This window comes from Necator americanus, chromosome III (assembly GCF_031761385.1).
Source record: "Necator americanus strain Aroian chromosome III, whole genome shotgun sequence".
Classification (NCBI taxonomy): Eukaryota; Metazoa; Nematoda; class Chromadorea; order Rhabditida; family Ancylostomatidae; genus Necator; species Necator americanus.
In genome coordinates, this window is record NC_087373.1 from 22,909,497 (window position 1) to 22,932,901 (window position 23,405).

At 44.9% G+C, this 23,405-nt stretch overlaps 1 protein-coding gene across 2 annotated transcripts in view; it reads right to left on the reverse strand.

Annotated features, from left to right (window-relative positions):
- Positions 1-226: 226 nt before the first annotated feature.
- Positions 227-23,405, reverse strand: part of RB195_010571 (uncharacterized protein) — a gene marked incomplete at both ends in the record, with an annotated part of 50,772 nt that continues 27,593 nt past the window's right edge. Inside the window, 64 exons of one of the 2 annotated variants that reach the window (XM_064191647.1) lie at positions 227-268; positions 321-443; positions 2,411-2,536; positions 2,593-2,673; positions 2,725-2,856; positions 3,224-3,342; positions 3,510-3,579; positions 3,719-3,851; positions 4,133-4,281; positions 4,331-4,536; positions 4,590-4,690; positions 4,794-4,911; positions 4,964-5,072; positions 5,125-5,271; positions 5,340-5,473; positions 5,526-5,586; positions 5,643-5,747; positions 5,879-6,052; positions 6,111-6,220; positions 6,291-6,418; positions 6,511-6,605; positions 6,676-6,805; positions 6,866-7,035; positions 7,131-7,306; positions 7,358-7,477; positions 7,538-7,690; positions 7,755-7,893; positions 7,999-8,134; positions 8,367-8,541; positions 8,676-8,846; positions 8,947-9,084; positions 9,145-9,295; positions 9,361-9,512; positions 9,569-9,718; positions 9,769-9,866; positions 10,671-10,781; positions 12,433-12,517; positions 12,571-12,711; positions 12,777-13,017; positions 13,712-13,920; positions 13,974-14,123; positions 14,191-14,343; positions 14,394-14,461; positions 15,430-15,607; positions 15,657-15,725; positions 15,780-15,952; positions 16,006-16,098; positions 16,927-17,107; positions 17,170-17,298; positions 17,354-17,524; positions 17,729-17,916; positions 17,995-18,146; positions 18,431-18,608; positions 18,674-18,810; positions 18,863-18,988; positions 19,041-19,193; positions 19,249-19,334; positions 20,063-20,212; positions 20,268-20,414; positions 21,880-21,988; positions 22,050-22,199; positions 22,250-22,335; positions 22,532-22,650; positions 22,708-22,811. In XM_064191647.1, coding sequence (XP_064049230.1) covers positions 227-268; positions 321-443; positions 2,411-2,536; positions 2,593-2,673; positions 2,725-2,856; positions 3,224-3,342; positions 3,510-3,579; positions 3,719-3,851; positions 4,133-4,281; positions 4,331-4,536; positions 4,590-4,690; positions 4,794-4,911; positions 4,964-5,072; positions 5,125-5,271; positions 5,340-5,473; positions 5,526-5,586; positions 5,643-5,747; positions 5,879-6,052; positions 6,111-6,220; positions 6,291-6,418; positions 6,511-6,605; positions 6,676-6,805; positions 6,866-7,035; positions 7,131-7,306; positions 7,358-7,477; positions 7,538-7,690; positions 7,755-7,893; positions 7,999-8,134; positions 8,367-8,541; positions 8,676-8,846; positions 8,947-9,084; positions 9,145-9,295; positions 9,361-9,512; positions 9,569-9,718; positions 9,769-9,866; positions 10,671-10,781; positions 12,433-12,517; positions 12,571-12,711; positions 12,777-13,017; positions 13,712-13,920; positions 13,974-14,123; positions 14,191-14,343; positions 14,394-14,461; positions 15,430-15,607; positions 15,657-15,725; positions 15,780-15,952; positions 16,006-16,098; positions 16,927-17,107; positions 17,170-17,298; positions 17,354-17,524; positions 17,729-17,916; positions 17,995-18,146; positions 18,431-18,608; positions 18,674-18,810; positions 18,863-18,988; positions 19,041-19,193; positions 19,249-19,334; positions 20,063-20,212; positions 20,268-20,414; positions 21,880-21,988; positions 22,050-22,199; positions 22,250-22,335; positions 22,532-22,650; positions 22,708-22,811 — 8,559 coding nt within the window. The remainder of the gene's footprint in view (positions 269-320; positions 444-2,410; positions 2,537-2,592; positions 2,674-2,724; positions 2,857-3,223; positions 3,343-3,509; positions 3,580-3,718; positions 3,852-4,132; positions 4,282-4,330; positions 4,537-4,589; positions 4,691-4,793; positions 4,912-4,963; positions 5,073-5,124; positions 5,272-5,339; positions 5,474-5,525; positions 5,587-5,642; positions 5,748-5,878; positions 6,053-6,110; positions 6,221-6,290; positions 6,419-6,510; positions 6,606-6,675; positions 6,806-6,865; positions 7,036-7,130; positions 7,307-7,357; positions 7,478-7,537; positions 7,691-7,754; positions 7,894-7,998; positions 8,135-8,366; positions 8,542-8,675; positions 8,847-8,946; positions 9,085-9,144; positions 9,296-9,360; positions 9,513-9,568; positions 9,719-9,768; positions 9,867-10,670; positions 10,782-12,432; positions 12,518-12,570; positions 12,712-12,776; positions 13,018-13,711; positions 13,921-13,973; positions 14,124-14,190; positions 14,344-14,393; positions 14,462-15,429; positions 15,608-15,656; positions 15,726-15,779; positions 15,953-16,005; positions 16,099-16,926; positions 17,108-17,169; positions 17,299-17,353; positions 17,525-17,728; positions 17,917-17,994; positions 18,147-18,430; positions 18,609-18,673; positions 18,811-18,862; positions 18,989-19,040; positions 19,194-19,248; positions 19,335-20,062; positions 20,213-20,267; positions 20,415-21,879; positions 21,989-22,049; positions 22,200-22,249; positions 22,336-22,531; positions 22,651-22,707; positions 22,812-23,405) is intronic. The other variant, XM_064191646.1, reaches the window with a different exon arrangement.

The window sequence follows — 23,405 nt, forward strand, 5'->3', positions numbered from 1 at the left end:
CCGAATCTGTCTCACGCAATGTACAACAGTATCACAATGAGAAGGGCATAGTAAAGGGGTTAAGGCAGCGGGTATTGGCATTATTGTGAGCAAGTAACGAGGGCGTATCCTCGACAACAATAACAGAATGTACGTCGATGGCAACCGTATGGGTGTTTTAGACAAGAATAAATGCAGATACACATAACCCGGCACTAGTTAGTCACATAGGACCGACACAGAGTACTCAGTGTTTGCTCGTAGACGTTGACGATTGAGTCGTCACGACCTGCAAGGACAGTCAGAATCTGGGTTGATTTGCGTGTAGAGGAGAAAATTACCTCTGTGCGTAGTCGTTCACACTCGCCGTCCTTTATAGGTTCGTAGTGGTGGGAGTGAGTAACACGTGTGCGAACATCTCCTATTTCGTGCTCTTCTAAGTCGGATTGACCGATGTCATGCTCCTGCAACAGTTAATTTAATAGCACTGTGTATACTAGGGCGCAAAAAAGAAACAAAAGTCTTCGAAGGTAGTTTTCGTTGTTGCAATTCTGCACTGCTGATTTCAACCTTTGGGTATGGGTATTTTTTAGTTCTACTTAATCGCTTACCCACCAATCGTATTCCACTAGCAGTTCTACCTTTTAAAGATGGAGTTTCCGAATTTGCTATAGTCAGTTCACTACTATGCAATCAGATTTTCGCTGTTCTAAAGAACGTTCCCTTCCTCCTCTCCCTCAGGATCTCATCCGATCGCTGCATCTGACTACAAACTTCAATTTACCAGGGTAAAAAATTCACTTTCTTTTCTCTCTTTTCTCAGATATGCGCACTCTCTTTTACTTCGTGCACTTGCCTTTACTTCCTTTTTTCCTAATGTTGTTCATCTTTTCATTACACTTTGCACCTTGTTTTTTAGTCATGACCATGCACCTACGCCTGCAACTTGGATTATAGGCAAATTTTACGGTAGAATACGACTTCATCTAGCTTATTCCGCTATGCAATGCATTTATCTTCGCACAATTACTAATGGGAAGCAGGACAGTCTGATGGGAAATTGAAGACCTTCTCGGCACAAATGAAGAACGGCTAATTGATGATAATGGAGGATAGGACAACGATTAATGTGCAGCCTACATGAAGCTCATGGGATATAGAAGATAAAAGACGCAACAGCAAGAGGTTTTCATGTCAGTAGAAGTCGCATAACCTTCCAAAAACTTCCATGAATAGGCAGACTTGTCGATAGTCCAATTTAGAAACATTCAAACGAAGCAACCCCTCTCGGAACCCATCGCAGAAAATGTCATGGAAATGTTCCTTTCTGCATAGCTGCCACGAACGTCCAAACCCGAAATTGTGGCTCGCAGAACTTTGGAGGCATTTTGGATAAACGCTAAAAGCCCAAAAATGAATAGAAAGGAAGAATGCATAGCCGTGACCAACGAACTGGCTCCGTATCAAAAGCTTTGCGGGTTTTGATCTACGGGGTCATATGCGGGTCGTATCCTAATTAGTATTAGCGGAGCGATTTTATCACGCGGAGGCCCGCTAATATCACGGCAACGCGGCTACCTGGGTAAGCACTACGATTTGGACTCTTGGTTTCGATTTTGGATGTAGCATGTAGATCCTAGGGAATGATGACTTGTTCTGGATGAGGCATTTGAGAGGATATATCACGAATGATCTGACTTTCCAGGCTCTGACGAAGGCGACGACGCCGAAACCTTAGCCGTAAAAGAGTTTGTTAACAATCTTTAGAGATATATCGACAAGTTGCAATTTGTATGCCAAGATTCAAGGAAAGTCGAACTTTCTCACTTCTATGCAGACCTCTCTTCAGATTAAGTAATTGTGCGAGGAGTTACTTGGATTCTTGTCTTTTTATAGCTCTGATGACTAGACCAGAAAAGCCTATACGGAACGAATCCGCGTCCAATTCACAACGCTGCTCATTTCGAATGTTGCGAACAGCCAAATCGATGGTACATGTTTAAAGGCCTCACCCCCGAATCTGGGGTGGTAGGGGTTTCAGGTGGATAATGCCTATACGGGGTCGTAGATTGTGGAGAAAAGGTGATTCCGTTCATCTCCATGTATCAGTGTAAATGGACGATCCCGGAACTATTTCTTACGATGGCTTCTGTTGCAATGAGCAACCGTTGAGCCCCGCCCCTCCTGCGATTCGTCGAAAACCAACTCGAACGTGGTACGAAAAAGTTCCGGGGTCGTCCGTTTACTCCGATGCAGGGAGAGATGAATGTAATCACCTCCCTCCCCACAATCTACGACTCCGTATAGGCGTCACCCGCTTGTAACCCGCACCACTCCAGATTCGTGGGGCGATGCCTTTAATGAAGAGAAGAAGAACTAGTGAAATAGATTTAAAAAAAAAAAACTTAGATGAAATATCAGCGATATTTACCGAAGAGTACTCAACAACTTCGCGGTCCCGTGCAGCATAATCCTTCGATTTCACTCGTCCTATAGAAAACTCTGCAACACTTTCTCCACGTTCGCGCTCCTCACCTCCCACGTGATGGAAATTTCTCTGAAAATACGAATCTATGTTGGTCATTTTTTCGTAGCGTTTATTGACAGATCTACCTCATTGAAAGCAGCGCTATTCGAATAGTCGGAATTCCGGACGGCATATGACGACGCTCCCATCAAGGAGGAATGTGCTGCCTGGAATAGTTTTATCCGGTAACGCGGCTGACGTGATCGTTGAAAACTTACCGCGCTCTCGCCATGGGACACGGTGTGTTCGGTGGGATAGACGTACGACTCGGCTCTAGTTGTGACTACGTTTCCGGCATGGTCAGTTGTGGTCGTAGTTTTGATTTCTTTCGTTGTGACGTCAGTGATCACCTTTAAATAATCACCTTTGCTAGGAATGTAGCCTGGCTCACGCGGTTTGGAAGATTTTTTAAGAAGCTGTTTATCACTGCAGATGCACAAGTGTGGTTACGTGCGAACATTTCGTTTTTCTGATAGTGAAGATAAAAAGAGAATTGGTGCAGCAGAACTAAGTTCTATCTGGACTCATGAGTCCACTGCAAATTATTGATCCAACACCAACCAACTGATTGTGCTTATAAAAGGGGGCCCTCATGCTCTGTAGGTACGTACGCAGCCAGAGAACAAGTGGTTAGAGGTGAAAATTCTAGATGCCATTTGTAACTGGTGCAGGACTTGAACCAGATGGAAGGCACAAGCAACGAAAAATTGCTCACACCTTTCGTTCGATCTCCTCTTTTATAGTATATTCAGATGAGGCACTCGACATGCTATCGTCAGAATCATTAAGGCGTCCGGCGCCTCCAACGAGATGAGCACGAGGGATGCGAACTGCACCTAAAAGTACTGCTTTAACGACTTTCATGTAAGAGCTCTCTAGAAAGCATAGAATTCCGGGATTCCAAGAAACATTGGTGCGAATTATCTTCAACGGCATAAAGCTTGACTGCACTTGAACTAATACAAAAGAACTGAATCTGGACATATATGGGAAATTTTGACACCTTCAGAGAGGTATTGGTCTAGGCGTGCGACGTCCATGCTCTTGGCGCTATCCATAGCAGCTGCACCAGCCTAGAAGAATGAAGTCAAGTTTTTTTTTAGCGCTTTCGCGAAATTTGTATATGGCCGTTTTCTCGTTGTGTAACGTGTTCCCGCAGGTTTGATATTTTCTTCTTGAAAGGAGTAAAAAAAGAGGTAAGAACAGCTTCACCTTCAGTTTGGCTCGTGGTATCCCAATGTCGGGGTAGTACTCGTGTCCAGCTGCACTAAGGGCTGAGAATTCTGCCCCACTCTCTGATGAGGAGGACCCCTCAAGTGTGGACCACGGCCATGCTCCTCCTCTTCTGAAAATTTTTCGTTCCTGTTGGAGACGTGGACCTATTCGTTGCTGGCACTTGATACAGTAGGATCAAAACGACATGAAGCACGTACGCAATTACGTACGCGACTTCTCTCGAGGCTGTTTTGTGGAGCTTGGTGAGACCCTTGCTGCAGTTTGTGACGGTCCCACCCCGGTTCCAACTGTCTCCACCGCGCCGTTTCGAGCGCGTACGCAAATGCACCGCAACCACACTCGTGATTCATGTCGTTTTCACCCGAGTATACAAAGAAGACAGCTAATCACCTGTAGACAAAAGGTGCTCCACCGGCCATTCCTCGACCCTTGAAGCAGTGACATTTTGTACAGAAATAGAGGAGACAACAGAGAGTGAGCAGAAGGAAGAGAAGAGCGAGCAGGATGAGTAGCACGAGCGAGGCGTTCGAAGGGGCCACCTGAAATAGAACTTGTGGCTGCTTTATTCATTCGGAGAACGGCACGTACCTGACAGTACTCGCCAGACCATCCTTCGGTACAGACACATGTGATGTTATTTGTTCGAGCATTGTGCACGCAGTCGCCGTGGGAGTTGCAGAGGTCACACAACAGGGCACCGCACACACGTCCTGGTTCGTCAGGGTTACCATCGATGTAGCCATCAGGGCATTTGCAAGTGTATCCAATCGGCCTGTCGATGCAGTCAGCCACTCCTAGAATGCAGAATGCGAATGTAAGCTGTGTTAGCCGCCAAGAAAAAGAGAACCTGAGCAATTTGTAAGACCAAGTGCGCACTCGTTCACATCTCTTACATGCATGCAGAACGTGTCATCTCCAAGGCCAAGCGCGTTGCGACGTTCGCTTTTTCTGAAAAAGGCGTCTTTGCGAAAAAGACGTTGTAATGTGTAGGATCTCAGCTCTCGCTCAAATGCATGTTTTAATGGCGTGAGAGAGTAGAAGGCTAAATTACCTGATGTCTGTGAACCCAGGATCACACCGACATTCAGCCTGTTGTTCCATGTTTTTGCAGGTTGTGTTCGTAGGACAGAAGTTGACATCGCTGCAGTAGTCGAGCACACAAACCGATCCTTAAAGGACGAAGATAGTGGCCAAAGAATCGCCAGGTTCGGTATTTCCTACCCGGCACAGCTCCTGGCGGCGAAGCGTCTGAGTAGGAGGGCAAGCACTCGCACTTGTACAAATGCTCAAGGTCAATGCACCGCGCGTTCTCTGAGCACTCATTGTCTTCCTTAATAGAAACCCATTCTACGAAGAAGTGTTTCATAATTATTCGTACAAACCTTTCTTTCGCACTCGTTAAATCCATATGTAGGTACACATTTTTTTCCTGGATCGGAAGGATCCATCTCGCGGAAACCAGCCCCACATTCACATCGATAAGAACGGTTGGACGTATCGATGCAAATGCCTTTGGGATGGCAGTCGTTCTGCAGCGAATGAATCCCTCAGTTATGGAAACAGATCAAAAATGACTGAATTGCACAAGACTTCTTACTTTGAAGCAAGCTTTGTACGGGTTCGGCTGGTACTCGTTCAGATAGAGGCCGCTGTCTCCGACCTCATAGCCATTTTTTTCGATTATGTAACGAATTAGCTCGTAGTAAACATCAGAAGGAATTCTCACTGCTCCTAGAAACGCCGCTAATAATGGATGAAGAGAAAATATTGATGGAATACACACCTTTTCTGAAGTGAACTGTAGTGTTGAAAAGAAGCCCGCTTTCCCAACTGGCATTCATTATCTGAAGGGAAATTGAACGTGAGTTAAACATCCATTCAGCAGCGAAGAGAAAAGTACCTTGGGATTGATGATCTCATTCACATCTGCAGCAACAAAGGCGTCCCGAATTGTAGTGTGAGGATAGCAACCACCTATTCCTTTCTCATAATCTTGAACATAGGACTGGAAAAAACAAATCAAAAGTCTTCAAGCTTCTCCTTACGCAGTGCACTCCCCCTCACTTGCTGTCAAATATAGCTTGTCAAGTTCATCCTTAAGAGTCGAGTTTGGTCGTAAATAGCAGTGATACTCACTTTGTATGTTGAATCCATGGGGTTAGCAAAAGAGTCGTTGTAAACGAGATTCTTGTACTCCTTTCGTATAACCCACAACGGGAAGTTCCACGATTCGACTGCTCGGCAGATGTCTGTAGAGGCAGCACGTCGCATCCCGACTGGACATCCGCACACTGACCCAGCAATGCAGATCTGGAGATTGTTCAAGGTACAGAAGAAGGATCAAAACCAAAATACAATTAGTGATCACCTCGCCCAGCTCAGTCTTACAATCGTGTCCTCCGCACTCGCCAACAGGCTCCTCAACGCGACAAGGATTGAGCAATTCGCTATCGTCAGCAATACGCAGTGATCCTCCTCCTGTGTTTTGGTAGGCTTACTAAGGACACTGTCTCCGATTGAACTTCCTTAAGTAAGTGTTTTGACTGACCAATAACTCCATTTGTTCGCTGAAGTGACGCCATCATCTGCCTCCAGACTTCGCACTTGTCTATCGGCTGTTGTTTCGATGGAGTCGTCTGCACATCGTACTTGAAGAGCAGTCCATCAGGCCATGAGCTGAAAAGCACAGAGTAGCAACGAAGCAGTTTCAGAACTGATTTCTAAGTAAAATGCGGTAAAAACGTTCGGGAACGACCAACGACAAGCACCTGTTCACTGTTTTCGGGTGGGTGATGTAGTCGACTTTTGTGTTGACGTAACGTGGAGCATAGATTGTTCCACCAAAAGTCCGAGCCATGTCTTTCTTAAATTTTGAAGGCCTCATATATCAAAACTCAAATATCAAGAGGAGAGTGCAGAAGTCTAGATTGTACCTGGAACAAGTCGACAATTTCAACATAAGGAGGGCTCTTAGTTGATCCATACTCGCTTGAATAAAGAAGTGGACGGGAATCCCTGCTTACCACGCGGATTTGTAGGGGCGTCTGCTCGACCACTTCGCATCTGAATGAGATTCTAATCATTCAAATCCCGAAAACACTGGGAATTTTGACTCGCACGCACCTTCCAGTGGCTACAGATCTGCTCTCCCCTGGTCGACATCCGCAGTAGGAGCCGCTGATGCACACCTCTCCTGCTGTGATTTTGCAGAACTGTCGACCACAGGGCAAACCTTCATTTAGTGGATGTGATTGGACAGGTGTGATGGTTATATGCTCGATCTTGTGATCGACCTGTATCAAACGAACGATCCTTCGTTAGTCACACAGTAGAGAACGAACGAGAAACATTTTCACGAAAATTATATGCTACAGCGTCAGACACTTGCCTGGAATTCTAGACAAACTCGTCCAGGTTCCTGTGGATTGGGCGACTGATCATAGTATCCTTCTCTGCAACTGCAGATGTAACCATCGTCCATGTCTTGACACTCTGCGTTCTTGTCGCAGTTGTTCAGATTACGGTCCAAGCATTCGTTGAGGCGACACATGCGTCCAGGATGACCTGAATAACACAAGCCATGACAAGGAAGAGGTTTTCCGAGGTTGGACTTACCAGAAGGACTTTCATCGCGATACGGAGGTTTACACTTGCAGTCGTAGCCACCCTCGCGATCAATGCAAATTGCATTGCGGTCACAGTCGTTTAGGTTCGGAGAGTCGCACTCGTTAATTACTGGGAAAAAACGAGGTAAAACGCGAATAATCTAGACTGTTTCTGCGTTCGGAAACTTACTGTACGTGCACTGAGTTCCGGGATGACTGGGATCATTGTCATAGTACCCCGATTTACATCTGCACTCGTATCCATTCTCCTTGTCGATGCACTCAGCGAATCTTGAGCACATGTTCAGAGAAGGGTTGCGGCACTCGTTGACTTGTTTCACACCTAAAAGAAAGATGGCGTCATTTTCATCCGTGCGGGATTAACGGTTGAATTTCTGAAGACTGACACAATCGACCGGGGCGGTTAGGATCCGGTGACTTATCCAGAGTGTTGATTGGACAGCGGCATGTGTAGCCTTCTCGCTTGTCCTCGCAGATGGCTAACGAATGGCAATCGTTCAAGGACCGATCCAGGCATTCGTTTACCTGCAGCAAACGAAATTCGACAATGTTCGAGTGAGATTTCTTCACTGGTTATACGGCGATTTTTTCTGTGTAAATTTTTTTAATACTCACAAACCGAGAACCCACCATTTCTACGCAGATCCGACCAGGTCTATTGTTACGATTTGGAGATTGGTCGATGTAACCGTCACGACATTGGCAGGTGTATTTCTCAGGACCGGACACTTCGCTACATATTGCTGCTGAATGGCAGTCGTTTTGGCTGCAAAATTGAGTTTCTCGTTGAAATCGAATCAGTTGAGGATTTCATGCAAGTGTTTTTCTTTTTGAAATTTTCCTTATTTATTTCGTCTACTCTGAAGTATGACGAGTACGGAGAAAGCTTTTGCAGAACAGAAAGGAAGAATTTGTTTAATTTTACCTATTTTCACAAATCAGTCTAAAATATTCTCCCTTGCACACATAGCTTAATTTTTGAACTTTCCTAAGTCTACCTTCTGTCTAGGCAAATGGGCTCTGTTAAGACACAGATCCTTCCGGGCTTCGCAGGATTTGGGGATTTGTCCGCATATCCTTGGAGACATTCACAGGTGTAGGACTGTGCACCGGTGGCCCTGCAAGAACCGGCCGGATGGCAGTCGTTGAGGTTCGGGTCTTGGCAGGGATGGCCTGGAAAACATTTATAACTGAGGTTTTTGCAATCTTAAGGTTTTTCAATGATTCGAATACGCGTTAGAACGAAAGTTTTGTAGGAACTAATGAGTCCTGGACCATCTGAAATAAACACGAGAGACTAAGCCTACGAGGTGGAGGAGTTGGTGGTGGTGGTGGTTCACAGACTCTCCCTCTTTTCGTTGAATCTGGAGATCGGTCGATGAAACCACGAGCACATTCGCAACGGTATCCTTTAGCCTCGTCGTAGCAAATTGCGTTTCTTGAGCAGGTGTTCAGTTTTGGATCTCGGCATGCGTTATCTGAAGGAATGACATGGAAAAAGTGAAAAAAGAAGTTTTTTTCTCGAAATATTGGTCAGGTCCTCAATATGAGGAATACAAAAGCGCAGAAATGACCCACTTCTCACACAAATACGTCCTCTCTGTCCATCAGGAGACTGATCGACATAACCTTGGATGCAGGAACACTGGTATTTATTGCCCCCTAATGGTTCGCAGACCGCCGCAGAGCTGCAGTCGTGATTTGAAGGACATACTTCTGGAACAGAAAGACCTTAGATCAAGCAAGTTAGTAGTTAGTAGCAATGAGTGATGTAACCTGGCGCGCTGCAAACCCTTCCTGGCTGGCTGGCTAAATTCGGCGACCTATCCACGTAACCCTCACGGCACTCGCATGTGTACCCCTCCTCCAGGTCACGGCAGTCTGCCTGAGCGCTACATGTGTGGTGGCCAATAGCGCATTCGTCCACCTGAATTAATGTCAAGAATTAATTTCACAGAAATACTATACAACACCTTCTGAGCAAGAACTCACCAGTTTTACGCAAACTCTTCCAGGACGATGCAGCTTATTGGGAGATCGGTCAATAAAACCGTCAGGACATTCGCAGGAGAACGATTGCTCGTTGTCGTGACAAACTGCCGAAGGGTCGCAGTCGTGCTTGCCGGTTGCGCATTCGTTCTCAACTGAAACTATCCAACTACGTTCTGGTTCGGTAGATATTCTGACGATTGCAGCTTACACATTAAGCAAACGCGGCCAGGAAAAGCTGAACTTGGCGAGATATCTTTGGAATTAGAAGGACATTCGCATTCGTATGAATCCATCGTGTCGCGACACTTCGCATTGCGATCGCAATCGTTCAACTTTGGGTCACGACATTCATTCACAACTGAAATGGGACGTTAAGAAAGGAAGTGAATGAGCTGCGGTTTCCCTTACGTCTGCGACAACTCCTTCCTTTCAGTTGTGGCGACGGCGACACGTCCAAGAATCCTTCGCGACACTCACAGCGATACCCTTCTTCCTCGTCAATGCATCTGTTGAAAAAAAAGCAGTGGAATTTTTCTTTGGTGGCTGTTAAAAAGTAAACGGTATTTAAAGGTGTGATAGAATTTGCAGCAAATATTTCGTGGTATGTATATTGCACAGGCTCCAGTCACCTGTAGAAGAAAAATATTTTTAATTTACTTGTCTAACTATGTTCTTCCAGTGGTTCACACTGCTTCAGTTGTCGACGGTTAAATGACCTCTTCGTCGAGCGGAAATTCCTTCTTTTCGAATCTACCCTTAAAACTTTCAAAGCAGGAAAAAGCAACACGAGGGCAAAGTTTTGGGAATGAGACGGATGAGAGGTTAAATGTAAATTCAGTTAACTTGGCACAATAAGGGATTCTGCAAACGCAGCTGTTGCTTTGCAAAACTTTATTTCCTTCGGAATCTGATTCGAGTTTTGGCGTAGGCGTAGTGAAACCGCATTTATTCAAACACTGTCATTGTTTCAGTTGACGGTTTACTTCATAGGAAGTTCAAAACTCTCACAGCCGAACAACACAACATGTGAAGGTCTGCCTTTCCTCAGAACTTGAAAGGAGGTACCATCTTAAACGGTAATGTGCGGCCATTCCGAACCATTTCAAACCTGATATTGTTCCTTTACGTAGACTAAGAGAGCAACTCCTGACAAGTTTGTAAGAAGATCCGAACGTGGGAGAGTGCAGATAGCCGGGAGGGATATCCGACAAGGGAACTGCACTAGATTAGGCTAGTTCGCTTGCCAGATATATCTCTCCTGCTTGTTCAAATTAGTCATTGGATTTTTACTCATGGAGGTTCCAACCAACCTTGCATTTTTATCGCAGCTATTCATGCCCGGAACGGCACATTCGTCAACCAGCTGTTTGCAGATCCTGCCCGGTCGTCCGTGGGATCGGTCCATGAAACCCTGGTTACATCTAAAGCGCATTGACTTATATTTGTTGTGCAACACGCAAAATATTGGACTTTAATGCGAAGATGAGAACTATTTTGTCGTTAGCAGCTTACTGTGTTCAATGTATTCGAAGATATTAACACAAATCCACTGCTTCTTAGAGGACACTGTCTTTCATCCTCCCCCAAACATTCAGTCATCATAAGAGGAAGAACGTGCACCTTGTTATGATCTGCCTTATTAGATCTTATTTGAAAATATTTAGCAGAATAATGACTTGAGAACTTCCGAGATATAACCTTGTTTTAAAGACTATATCAAGTCCTACTTTCAATTTTGCCCTAGATGCAAATGAAATGTTTCCTGAGATTAATTTTCCTCTCCAAGTCAAACTTCGAAGACGTGTTCGACATTCGGTTTTTTTTTCAGCTGTTAGGCGCTGTTGGAGCCTTACTTTGCCAGTATGACAGTGAAAATGCGACATACCCTCTACAAATCAACGAATTAGAGAAATCGCAGACGCCCGGTGCATCAGTTCATTCAATTCTATGTAAGTGCAGTGGCCACGGTAATTCATCACCAGGAAGGAGAAAAAAACGCGGACTCACTTTTCTTCGTTTTCTGGCGAAGATTTATTGTGGGTAGTGTACATACGTGATGCATGATATTCACGAAATGACACCTCGTGAACTGGATTAATGGTTAAATTAACCGACGAAGTAACTCACTACACTCGTGAGAGTAATAAAATCAACCGTGAAATTTCGTTTCGAGAATGACATCAGTGAAAGGAAGTTGATTTGTTGGGGAAAAACGAGCTGGGGCGGAGTGGTACCCCAAAAACTGTGCCTAGTAGCAACCTACGCAGGTTTCCCTGAGGTCGGAGCCACTAAACACAGTTCGTTATTTAGTAATTCAGTCGGTTAGCATAAGTACCTCACATAATTGAGCAATTCTCATTTTCAATCAAAATTTATCGTAATGGCTTCCCAAGTCTATGTCAGGAAGGCTAACAGGCAGTAAAAATCAATCGCAATTCGTAGTGTTTCCTATTCGTTTTAGGTTGACTGCGCAAAATTTTCGAAAATCACCGTATGTAGGGCGGAGCCAACGGGAGTCGGCCTTTCTTTTGCGTAACGACAAAAATGGCTGCTTTTAGCATAAAGACTCTGTGATTTCACTGTGATTACCATGTGGCGAAGCCTACATCGAAGTTCAACGAAGGATTCAACGAATGACTTGCTGTTCTTGGGTTGTTATGGAAGCGACCGTTCCCCTATTGTGGAAATCCCCGTAAAGTTACGAAGTAGCAAGCTACACAAGTTTGGTACTCATACTCATTAACGTAATTACTGAATCAACCAACCCTATTTGGTTGCTTAGACCTCAAAAAACCTGCTAAGCAGGAAAAAAGCAAGGAAGCAATAACGACCACTTTCTGGGTGATCCTCAGCTGATGATCTCTTATCAAATTTAAATCCAAATTTGATCTCTTTTCCTAGGATGTGTGATTGTTTCGCGAGATTTGCAGATGTCCCGAAGCCGATCTGCTACTACGAAGAAGCGAACATCGAAAACTTCCCCGAACGCAGCTTTAATGCATTTCCTTCAGAGGGAATTGTTCAGCAGGAAGCTGTCCTTCAACGCAGACTTCATCTCTAAACAGTACACACCTGCATTCGTAGCCCTCTTCCTGGTCGATGCACTGCGCGTGCTGGTGGCAGTCGTTCAGATGAGGGAATTGACACTCGTTTACAACTGAATCAAACAGGCTTACAGAACGTGCTGCTCTCCTCAGTACTGCGACTCACGTGGTTTGCACATCCTGCCCGGTTTATCTCCAATGTCCTTGAATCCAGACCTGCAGCGGCATGTGTATCCGACCAACTGGTCGATGCATTCAGCGGATGGGTGGCAGTCGACAAGTTGCGGGAAGTCGCACTCATTGATAACTGGAAATTGCAGCGAGAGTAGCCATGGAGGAACTAGTTAATTTCCGGCTGACGCTGACACCCACCTGAGCATGAACCGCTTGAGTCTCGTTGGTAGTTGATCGGACAGGCGCACTTCTGTTCGCCATTTACCAGACGACAAACCTCGTTCAAGTGAGCTTTGCACTGGTTAGGCCCATCTATTCGGCACTCAGGAGGTGGCGGTGTTGGACGAGGCACACAGAGGCGGCCGGGATGAGTAGCCCGGTGGGGAGACTGGTCGAGGAACTCCGGTTTACATCTGCACGTGTAGCTTTGGGGAAGATCCTGGAAGCAAACGTGAAAATTTTCAAACAGGGACAACTACGTTTTGCAGACAAGACAATTTTGCTTGGTCCTTTAAGTTTCTCCCGCGAAAATTTCAAAGTTTCTCAAGGCATCCCTAACGACTGAGATTTGAAGCAGGCACATGTGACAGACCCTAAAATCATTGAAAACATTTTTCCTGGCAGTTTTAAAAAATTGGAGAGGAAGAATGGGCTTTTTCCACATCTACCGAAACTGAGAACGTCTATCCCCGTGAAAGCCCAGAGATCCTTTTTGAATTATGGGAAAGCTTCTTGGATTATTGCACGCCGCAATTTCAAATGAGCAGTGAGAAAGGGAAAGACTCTCTTGGAAATTTACTAACAACATAAAGTTTTTGGTAGTTTTTCTGCCAAAGTCACATCTCCGTAACATTTTTGGCGGATCAATGGACAGAAAAGTAGCGCAACGGATCAGTACCACATTGCTGTAATTTAGATACCCTTGGCTTTCTGTATTGCCCTAATCGAGCGTTCATGGCGGTCATCCCTGCAACTATTGTTATGGGCCTCATTCTACATTAGTTTACATTAGTGTACTTTTTTCTGCTGGGAAGATTAGAAGTTTTTAGCGCTGTAGCTTGTGTTAGTAATTTTCTAGTAGAATGCACTAGTGGGATGAGTTTTGCTGAAAGATGTTCGTAGTAAAGTTGAACCTGGCAGAAGGCGTCACTGTGACAGTCGTGCTTGCCAAGCCGACATTCGTCTACTAGTGCGGGCCGGCAGATTCTGCCAGGGCGCCGCGCAATGTCCGGTGATTCGTCAACAAAGTCGTCGCGGCATCGGCACTTGTACGATTCCGGAGTGTCCATGCAGTCGGCGTTCGGCGAGCAGTCGTGGCGTCCGCTTGTGCACTCGTTGATTCCTTGAGAAAAGCTATGAGATCAAAACAATTAGAACCGCTTAGGACGAACTCACTTAATAGGCATTTTCTTCCAGGTCGATTCACTGGGTCTGCGGAAAGATCTATATGTGTAGCCGGACAGGCACAAACGTAACTATCCTCAGTGTCCGTGCAGATCGCTTCTCGAGAGCAGTCGTTTTGTCCAGTTGCGCACTCGTCCACCACTGAAACACAGATTCATCGCTGATGTCGTGTTTTAGTTCATCTACTTTTGGAAAGCCACAAACTCACATCTTTTGCATTTTCTACCAGGTCTGTTTTGTCTATCAAATGAAACGTCAAGGTAGTTCATAGCGCATCGGCAAAGGAAGGAGTCCGGCGTGTCCTCGCAGATACCACCATCGCGAGCGCAATCGTCTGTTCCCAGTGCACATTCATTTTGCACTGCAACATTGAATCTCCACGATGGCAGAGTAGCCTGTGCTTAAACGTACGTGGTTTGCAAAGTCTTCCTGGTTTTGTAGCGATATTTGGAGAGATGTCGAGGAAACCTTGACGGCATCTGAATCGAACGAAATTCGGAGAAATGAATCGTGCCGAAAAAAGAAACGAGAGAGTTCTTCATCTATAACTGGTAAGACAGCGATCTCGTAGACTGCGCTGATCTTGAGAAGCTTTCAGCTTCGTCAAGCTCTCTCCAAGGGTATGCCATAGTAAGAAAAAGCCGCAACAGCCCCTCTGAAATCTTCGTTGTTCCATTCATATTACTAAAGAAGTCACGATAGAGACTAGCTATTATTAGCCAGCCTCACTTACGGCTGGGGTACTTGGCGTCTGCTGTTAAAGGCGCGGCACTCGTTATCGTTAATAAATGTTTGCAGATACACTCATAATACACTCGCACTCCAATCGAACTCCTCGTAGAAAATAGCGCGCCGGAACGCCCGAAGCCGTATCTTCCGGGCCGTTTTTTACGGCAATTAGGAAGAAATGGACGGATAGGGATGCGAGAGAGAGCTTGCCTCTCTCTCGCATCCCTGTCCTTCACCTTTCGCTGGAGTGGTCGGTGAGAAACGCCCTTGTTGGACCTACAGCGCAAGAATCCATGTTGAGGAAGGATATGTCTCTCAGCACTGGGAAGATAAAAGAACAACTCTTATCTTTTTTTACGAGATCTTTATGAAATCAAGCTACTTATCCTGCCTGTTCAGGCCACATCTGCTTTTAAGAAAACACATGCGAATAGAAAAAGCTACTTACCTTCTAGCATTTTTACTTTGTTAATTTCATTTTACTACTTTTATGCTTTAGGCTCTTTGTGCTTCATTCGCTCTAACAAGAAATTCTCATCCAAAGTTTTGTGGATACAGCGTAAATGAGAATCAAGCATCAATCTCGAAAGCAATCACTTTAGAGATGTTTATCGATGCAAATGTGATTAGCCGAACTTTTTCGTTTGTGGCTTTTTTCAGGAGTATTTTGTAATTACAACTGATCCATGCGTCAAAAAAGGAGCAAGATTGCTCGAACCTGCACATGTATCCATCATCCGTATCAGTGCAAATGGCTCTATCGGGGGAATCACAGTCGTTGAGTGTAGGATTGTCGCACTCAGGAATCACTGGGATGCACACTCTTCCTGGGCGGGATTTTGAAGGCGATTTGTCTTTGAAGCCGGGTGGACAAGTGCAGCTGTAATCATCATCGCCTGGAAGAGAAGGATTCGGAGAGTTTCAAATCTTTCACACCAACAGTACCTATTTGGGAACATCGAGCGTTGCGATCGCAGTCATTCTTGCCAGCCGAACATCTGTCATTTGTTTTCACTGAAAAACGGTAAAATTCTCACATTTAAAGAAGTCACTCAGAACAAAGCATACGTTTTTGACAATGGCGCCCTGGGTTCCTGAACTCATCCATATCGATGTATCCGGCTCGGCACATGCACGTGTACGCTTCTACCGTATCTATGCAGATGGCATTGCGATCGCAAGTGTTTAAGCTTGGCGACGAGCATTCGTTTACTAGCTCTTTACAAACAAGACCAGGAAAACTGTAAACAGTGTTGCTATACGTTACCGTCTCCGCACACAAATTGGATGTTACCTTTGTGCATTAGGAGAGTAGTCCACGAAGCCAGGTTTACATCGGCAAACATAACCGGATTGTGTGTCCGTGCAGAGTGCATTCGGAGAACACCTGAAATTGTGCCGTACAGTCCAGCAGCTGAAAATTCGCACTAAAGATTTTTAGGTACTTGTGAGTTAACATTTTTAAGGATAAAAAAGAACAAAGTCTCTGGCGTATCAATCTACTTGGGATGCGAAAACGCGTTCTACAGCAATCCTTAAAGGCATCACCCTACGAATCTGAGGTAGTACGGATTTCAGGTGGAGTATTCGTATACAGGATGGTAGATTATGGAGAGCGGGGTGATTGCGTCCATTTCTTCCCAATTGCCGTAAAAAACGGCCCGGAAGATGCGGCGCCGCACAGGGCTGGCGCGCTCCAATCGAACTCTTTGTAGAAAATAGTGCGCCAGAACGCCCGAAGCCGTATCTTCCGGGCCATTTTTTACGGCAATTAGGAAGAAATTGACAGAATCGCCCCCTCTCCATAATCTACTATCCCGTATACGAATACTCCACCCGAAATCCGTACCACCTCAGATTCGCGGGGTGATGCCTTTAATCGTCTTTCTTCGGTTTAGGTTTTGGATCGCGTGTTGAGATATACAATGACTTGCCCAACCCAGTGGCCCAACCGATGAGGAAGTCAGTGTTTATATACGGACATCTATCCCCAGGGAAGTCTAGTACCAATTCTCCACCTCGGGAATGAAAAGCTTGGTTTGCTGTAGGGCGGTTTAGACCCATCGACCGTGTGGCTACGGGAAGCATCTCACCGACTGCGCTACATTCGCCTCGTTATCATTTTTACAATTCTCATTAGTAGATGGCAACGAAATGATGGTCATCTTCTGACCATTACCGCAGCATTATTGTATTATTACTTTACTGCTGGTACCTGTGGGTTCCATCAAGACATTCATTTTGTTCGGCAATACAAAGCCTTCCAGGCCTCGCAACAGGGTCAGGCGATTTGTCGATGAATCCAGAAGGACAAGCGCACAAGTAACTGTCGTCCGTGTCAATGCAGCGTGCAGAGCGGTCGCAGTCGTGCTCGCCGGTGAGGCATTCATTCTTCACTGAAGTTGGGCAGAACTATGGATTTGCATGTATCAAGGGGGAAGTTGAGCTAAAAACTTACAGCAGATTCCTGTGACTGGATGTCGTCTCTCATTCTTGTCGCACTGACATGTGTAGAAGGCTCCATGAGGAAGACATTTCTCCCGTTTACGAACATCACAGGAGTAAGGCTTGTTGGGAAGGCAAGCGCCTGCAGAGAGAAACTTTATGCGCTCTGGGATAACGAGTAGAATCACACTTTGTACCTGGATAACTGCATTGTCCGGTGGAAGAGCTGCGCTCGAATCCACTCATACATTCGCAGTACCAATGACCCGTCCTGTCACTTGTGCAGTACTCATTCTGGCCACATTTTTGGCCACCATTATGACAGTCGGCGTCGTGTTGAGGGAAAATGTGTATCTCCTTCACCGAAACTGAAACGAATAAGATTACGGTGTTGAAAAAAGCGAAGATAACGAGGGTGCATGAGCCACATGAGTTAACATCGAAGCTGTAGGATTTTCAGACTTGTTTTTGTACATCTTCGCCTGTTGGGCACTTGTTTCGGTTGAATCTCCATTATTGTTCTTCCGACAGTTACGTTGCTTTGTTTACCGCCATTCTTCGCATCCACTTACCACAAAAACCAGTCCTGTGGTCCCTAGAGTAGCCGTCCGGACATGCGCATCGGTAGTTGTTATATGGTGTAACCAGACATTCCTCCGGATATATGCACGATGTGATCAGTTGTGGATTGCATAACGATCCTCCACACACTCTGGTTGTAGGATGCCGATGGAAACCAGCAGGACAGACACAACGTGTCCTGAATACATAATTAGGCCTCTACAAAGGTCAACACATACAGTATCCGAGCCTCCACAAAAAAGAGAATCAGTCCGACCTTCCATTTTCCTCAGCGCAGTATTCGTTCAGTGAGCGATCACATCCTGTCTGAGTTTTCGGATTACATGTTCCTTGAGGAGGAGATTCCATCTTCGCTGGAGAAGGGCATGCAGCCTTTTGGATCATGGAGCGTAGTCGAGTGTCCAGATCCTGAGAAGAGACCAGTATTCAAATAATTCGTTCAAAAATCCGAAACCTTTTCTACAACGGTCACCTTATCTACGTGCAATCTCTGGAAAAACTTATTTGAACACTAGAACCAATTCCAAAATAACGTTTTGAATTTTATAGAAACAGGAAGTATTTGTGAAGTTTCCCTCAAAGTCAACAAAAAAAAAAACAGAGATCCCGGCCTATCGCAAAGAAAGAAAGTTAAGGGCTAGTTTTTGAGAGAGTGCTAACGAAATCCACCTATTTTTCCTTAAAGTTCCTACCTTGAACTTATCCACATAAAACCATCTTGTCGGAGATCCAGCAATTGCTTCGAGTTCGCTGGCGAGTACATGGTCGGTGACACCGATGGAGAAAGTGTTGATGCTGAGTTTGCGCGCTGCTTCGGCTGGACCAGAAACGTTGTCTTGCGAACGACCGTCTGTGAGAATTATCGCAACTCTGCAATTGGGAAGGGATAGGTGTACGAGAGAAAAGTTGGATGACAAGACGGTATCCTGTCGTACCTCGAAATGTCACTGCTTTGCGGACGGGCTCCTCGTCTTTCGCTGAAGCCTTGTTGGACCATGTGTTGGATCGCAGCACCAGTGCGGGTCAGGCCAGTAAGATACTGCGTTTCAGTGATCGCACGCAGAACGGAAGCCTTGAACGTCACCTCTTGGAACGTGTTCAAATAAACTCGGGAACCTTCTGACCTTATCAGTGTACTGGTCTAAGTCGAACTCGTGTCGAATCTGATCCGAGTATTGTATGAGGGCTACTCTGGTGCGATCCAGTCCTATTTCGAACAACTCCACAAACTCACGCACGAACCTCAGCACCTAGAACTTAACAATGAAATGGTGTCAAAGAAGAGACGATCCCAGCAATTACCTCATTCTTAAAGACATATGAGCCGATCGAGCCGGACCCGTCAATTAGGAAAACGAGGTCGGTTTTCTGTTTTGGGCATGTGGTTTGGACAGTACATACACGACCCGGAGGAAGATTTGCATTCGAAGATACGTCCACAAATCCCGCGTAGCACTGGAATTCTTGTGGTTCGAATTGTTCAATGATATGAACAAAATGTGCGACAAACTTGGCAAGTGTAACCGTCAGGAGAGTCGATGCAGTCTGCATTGTCGTCGCAAGTGTTAAGGTGTTTGAATGCACACTCGTTGTTCGCTGCAAATTTCAGAAAGGAAGGTTTCTTGGAAGAAAAGAAAACGAGAGATTTTTGTTGACGTTAACCAAATATTCCCATCATTTTCCATATTTCCAGGGATGTTTAAGGAAATTGACGACGCTTTCACAACATCCTAGGAGTAAAAGCAAGAGCAAAATGGGAATGTGTTCCACGTGAGGATTGTTAGGGTTGAAAAGATGTCAGTTTTCTTCAGAAAAGATAACTTAGAGCTACTTCCCAGTTCTTTGATTTGTTAAATTCCTAACAAATCACGCACATGCGAGGCTTCTGCAGTTCTCCAGAAACAGCAAGTTACAGGAGAGGTCCGCTACGCGTCTCCATTTTCTTTTGGATTAAAGTTAGAATTTGAGGGGAAGAACTGAGAACATTGAGGAGACAATCGAACATATGTATCGTATATGTACATATATATCGAACATAACATATGCATATGCATATGTGCAAGCTGAAATGCTCACAGCTCTTCAGAACTTCACTGAATTAAGTTCATCCTCAACGTCTCGGACCTTTAGTGGGAAAACATGAGTTAATGGGAACGAAAGCACTACCTTGATGGAAATATTTGGCTAACGTTGCTGAAAAGCATAAAGTTTACTTGTTTTCATCAAAAACCTCACAATTTAGTCCTAACTGTTTTGTGACTTTCTCACTAATATTTCAACATATTAAGTTAGGTACAATAATCGTTCAAGGAAAAAAGGCTCACATTGAGTGCAAACTCGACCGGGGGGAAATTTGTGCTTGGAAGAAACATCCACATAGCCCTCCAGACATTGACATGCGTAGCCTTCAGTCAGGTCGACACACTTCGCGAAAGGCGAGCATTCGTTGTTTGTCGTAGCGCATTCGTTGACAACTGTAAAGTACGGTGGCGACTATCGTGCGTAACGCAAGCAGACGCCGTAACTCACGCTCTTTGCAACGTCTCCCTGGCTTTTGCTCTGGATCCGGGGACATATCGATGAAGCCGGGACGACACTGACAGCTGTACGAATCGAAAGTGTTGAGACAAACCGCATTCTTGTCGCATTCGGTGGTCTTTGAGCAAGCAGAGAACACTATAAACGCATAATGAGACGGCTTATCCACACAGGATTCTATGGTCAGGATTCAGATCCCACAACAGATAACGAGGTTCCACACCCACTTGTGCAATAAAGTGCCGTTATGTTTGCACTCTAATCTGTCGAGGCAAAAACCAATAGAAACCAAAGCAAGATGGAAGAAGGGAACCAGTTCCATTTGCGCTCTTAGTCATGATAAGATTCTCCAAAAAAGGAACTGGGAGCCATCCCATACATTTTCTCTGTCAGTAGCATGAGGAACTTAAATTCGGAAAGGAAGCCGCATGTCACATCCTTCAATGATAGTGGGAATCTCGATCACTGTCGATTTTTCTCGTTGTTTCGTCCCTCTCTTCTTAGAGACACGTACGAGTTTTCTACTTGGAACATTAGTAATCACATTCCGATAGAATTCAGCTTGTTCTTTGCTCTGATCTTTCTCTAAATTTCATCCTTCTCTAGAAATCCGGGAGAAGGATCTACAAATACGGGCTGAACTTTCAATAAAACTAACATATTTGTTTTTTTTAGTCTAGGAGCGGTGAAGCAGCCGCAAGTCAATCCTTTTTCAGAGCTACTGCTTGTTTCGAGTTATCAACACTATTTTTAGGCGGGCGACAGCTGCTGAATGCGAAAGTTCCTTTACAAACTTAAAAAAGACTATAAAAAAAAGCATACCTGCATTAAAAAAATTCAAGAGAAAGAACATTTGTTGTTTTGGGGATTGAATCAAAAACTTGCAAAGTCTATAAGAAACTTATCTATGCTATGATCTTGCGATAAAGCGATGTCAGAGCTTCTTACATTAGAAATAGTAAGATCAAAAATAAAAGTAGAATAGTAAAAATGATCAGTAGAAAATAGAGATCATAATTTTATGACAACTGCTATTTAAACCAATTTTTCATCAAACTTTATCAAGTATACTTTAGAAAGAAAATGTCACTGGCGTATCAATCCACTTGGGATGCATCAACGCGTTTTAGTATTGCTACTCTCGTTATCGTTGATGTTTTAGAACGCATGTTGGGCTATAGAATGATTTGCGAGGGCCAGACGATGGTCAAGTCAGGAGATCAGTGACTTGATACATCGGTTTGAATACGAGGGTACTGCAGGCTTCTCAAAATTGAAGTCTAAACGTGCTCTTAAGCTGTGATCTCTGTAACGAAAGAACCATTAGCAGGTCGGGTAACGAATTCTCGACACAGTTTTTTCGGGAGCATATCGATAAAGCGAATCGAGCAAAGTTCCGTTCGTCGCTGCTGGAACAATCAGCGAAACAGGTCAGGCGTCGCCCTTCACCCACTCACACCAATTACCATGAATCACACAGCACCCACCACACCCAACTGTTCCCGAACATCAAGTCAACAACTCAACGTCAACCTGGGCATTGGCAGGGAATTATCCCCGATCCTCTCCGACACGAAAGTGTCGTTCTAAAGTGCTCACTCACATCGACAGGTACCATCTTCGTAGCGGAACGCGTTTTCCGCACACTGGCAGGCGAAATGTCCTCGTTGACCTCGATCAGTGCACACTTCATTTGCTCCGCACGAAGATCTCTGCAACACGCGCAATACAAACACTTCGAAAGGGGTTTGTCAGCCACTGACAAGGAACCACCTTTGGATCACATGAGTCGTGTGAGAAAGAGCTGGTGAAGTCAGTCAAAGTGATCTTCTCGACAGGTTTACGGCAGACCCTTCCCGGATAGTGTGTTGCGTTCGGAGATGCGTCCACGTAACCGGAACGACACGAGCATACATAGCCTTCCTGGAACCGGGTAAACTGTTAGGAGGGGATGAACAGAACAAAAATCTAACCTTAGCATCCTCGCAAAGGGCGAACTCAGAGCAGTCGTTGAGCGATCTGGCGGAGCATTCGTTAATAGCTTCGATGCAACGACGACCTGCAATGTTCAAGTCTTCCAAAGTACGGATGCATGCCGTGGAATGTTCCTGTTCAGACTTCAAAGAGATTAGATAAAAAAAACAAAAAAGTTACCCAATTCCCGAATAAAATTGTAATTAAATAAATTTACACCAGATTTTCAGGATACTGGTAGCGCCGTTTACGTAAACTTAGAAATCACTACGAAGGGTTACCAGGTAGTCGATTGAAGGCAGCAGAAATATCGGCAAAACCGGGCCGACATTGACAAGTGAACGACTCATCGGTGTCCACACAAATCGCATTCTCGTCGCAATCGATGCGGTACTTTTCTCTGAAAGTGGATGAAAATACTCGGACCTGATATGATTTTAACATCAGAAATCAGTACTTGTTCGAACATTCGTTCACTCGAGCCTTGCACAGACGACCTGTTTGTCCAGGCCCTGAGATGTCAGCATATCCGGAACGGCATTGACAGGTGTAACCTTCGGCCTGGAAATAATACCTTAGCATCGAAACCAACACAAAAACGCGAAGAAAAGATGAAGAGTGCCTGACGTTGATTTTAGGGCTGCACCAACGAGTTCAACTTTAATTCAGAATCCTGGGTATTTATGAACGCCTGCCTATCAGATGAATTCTGAATTGCGTAGGCCTACCGATGTGCCAGGTCATTGTTCCTATTCCCGCAGATAAGTACTGTAGGATTTCATTGACCCCAGAGTGATTGATGGTATGGCTAGCGATTTCAAAGCAGTGGCCGTGCAGACGGTACGGAATCTATGTATACATATACAATGTATAAATTGTATTATGTGTGCATACATAGGTCATATAGCACATACGCAGCATATCTGCACAGAAATTCACAGAAATGTTAGAAAATGGGTGGAATACGGGAAAAAGATCGTTGAAAAAGTAAGAGTATCGAAAGAACATGTTAGAAAAGGACTGGAATGGATTCGTATCTGGGGTATCTACATATATCTGCGACGATCCAAAGTCGAAGAAGTCGTGCTTCACTAACAGTGTTAAGATAATTTACAGTCGCGTTAGTATTAAAAAAGTGCGACCTACAACCGACAT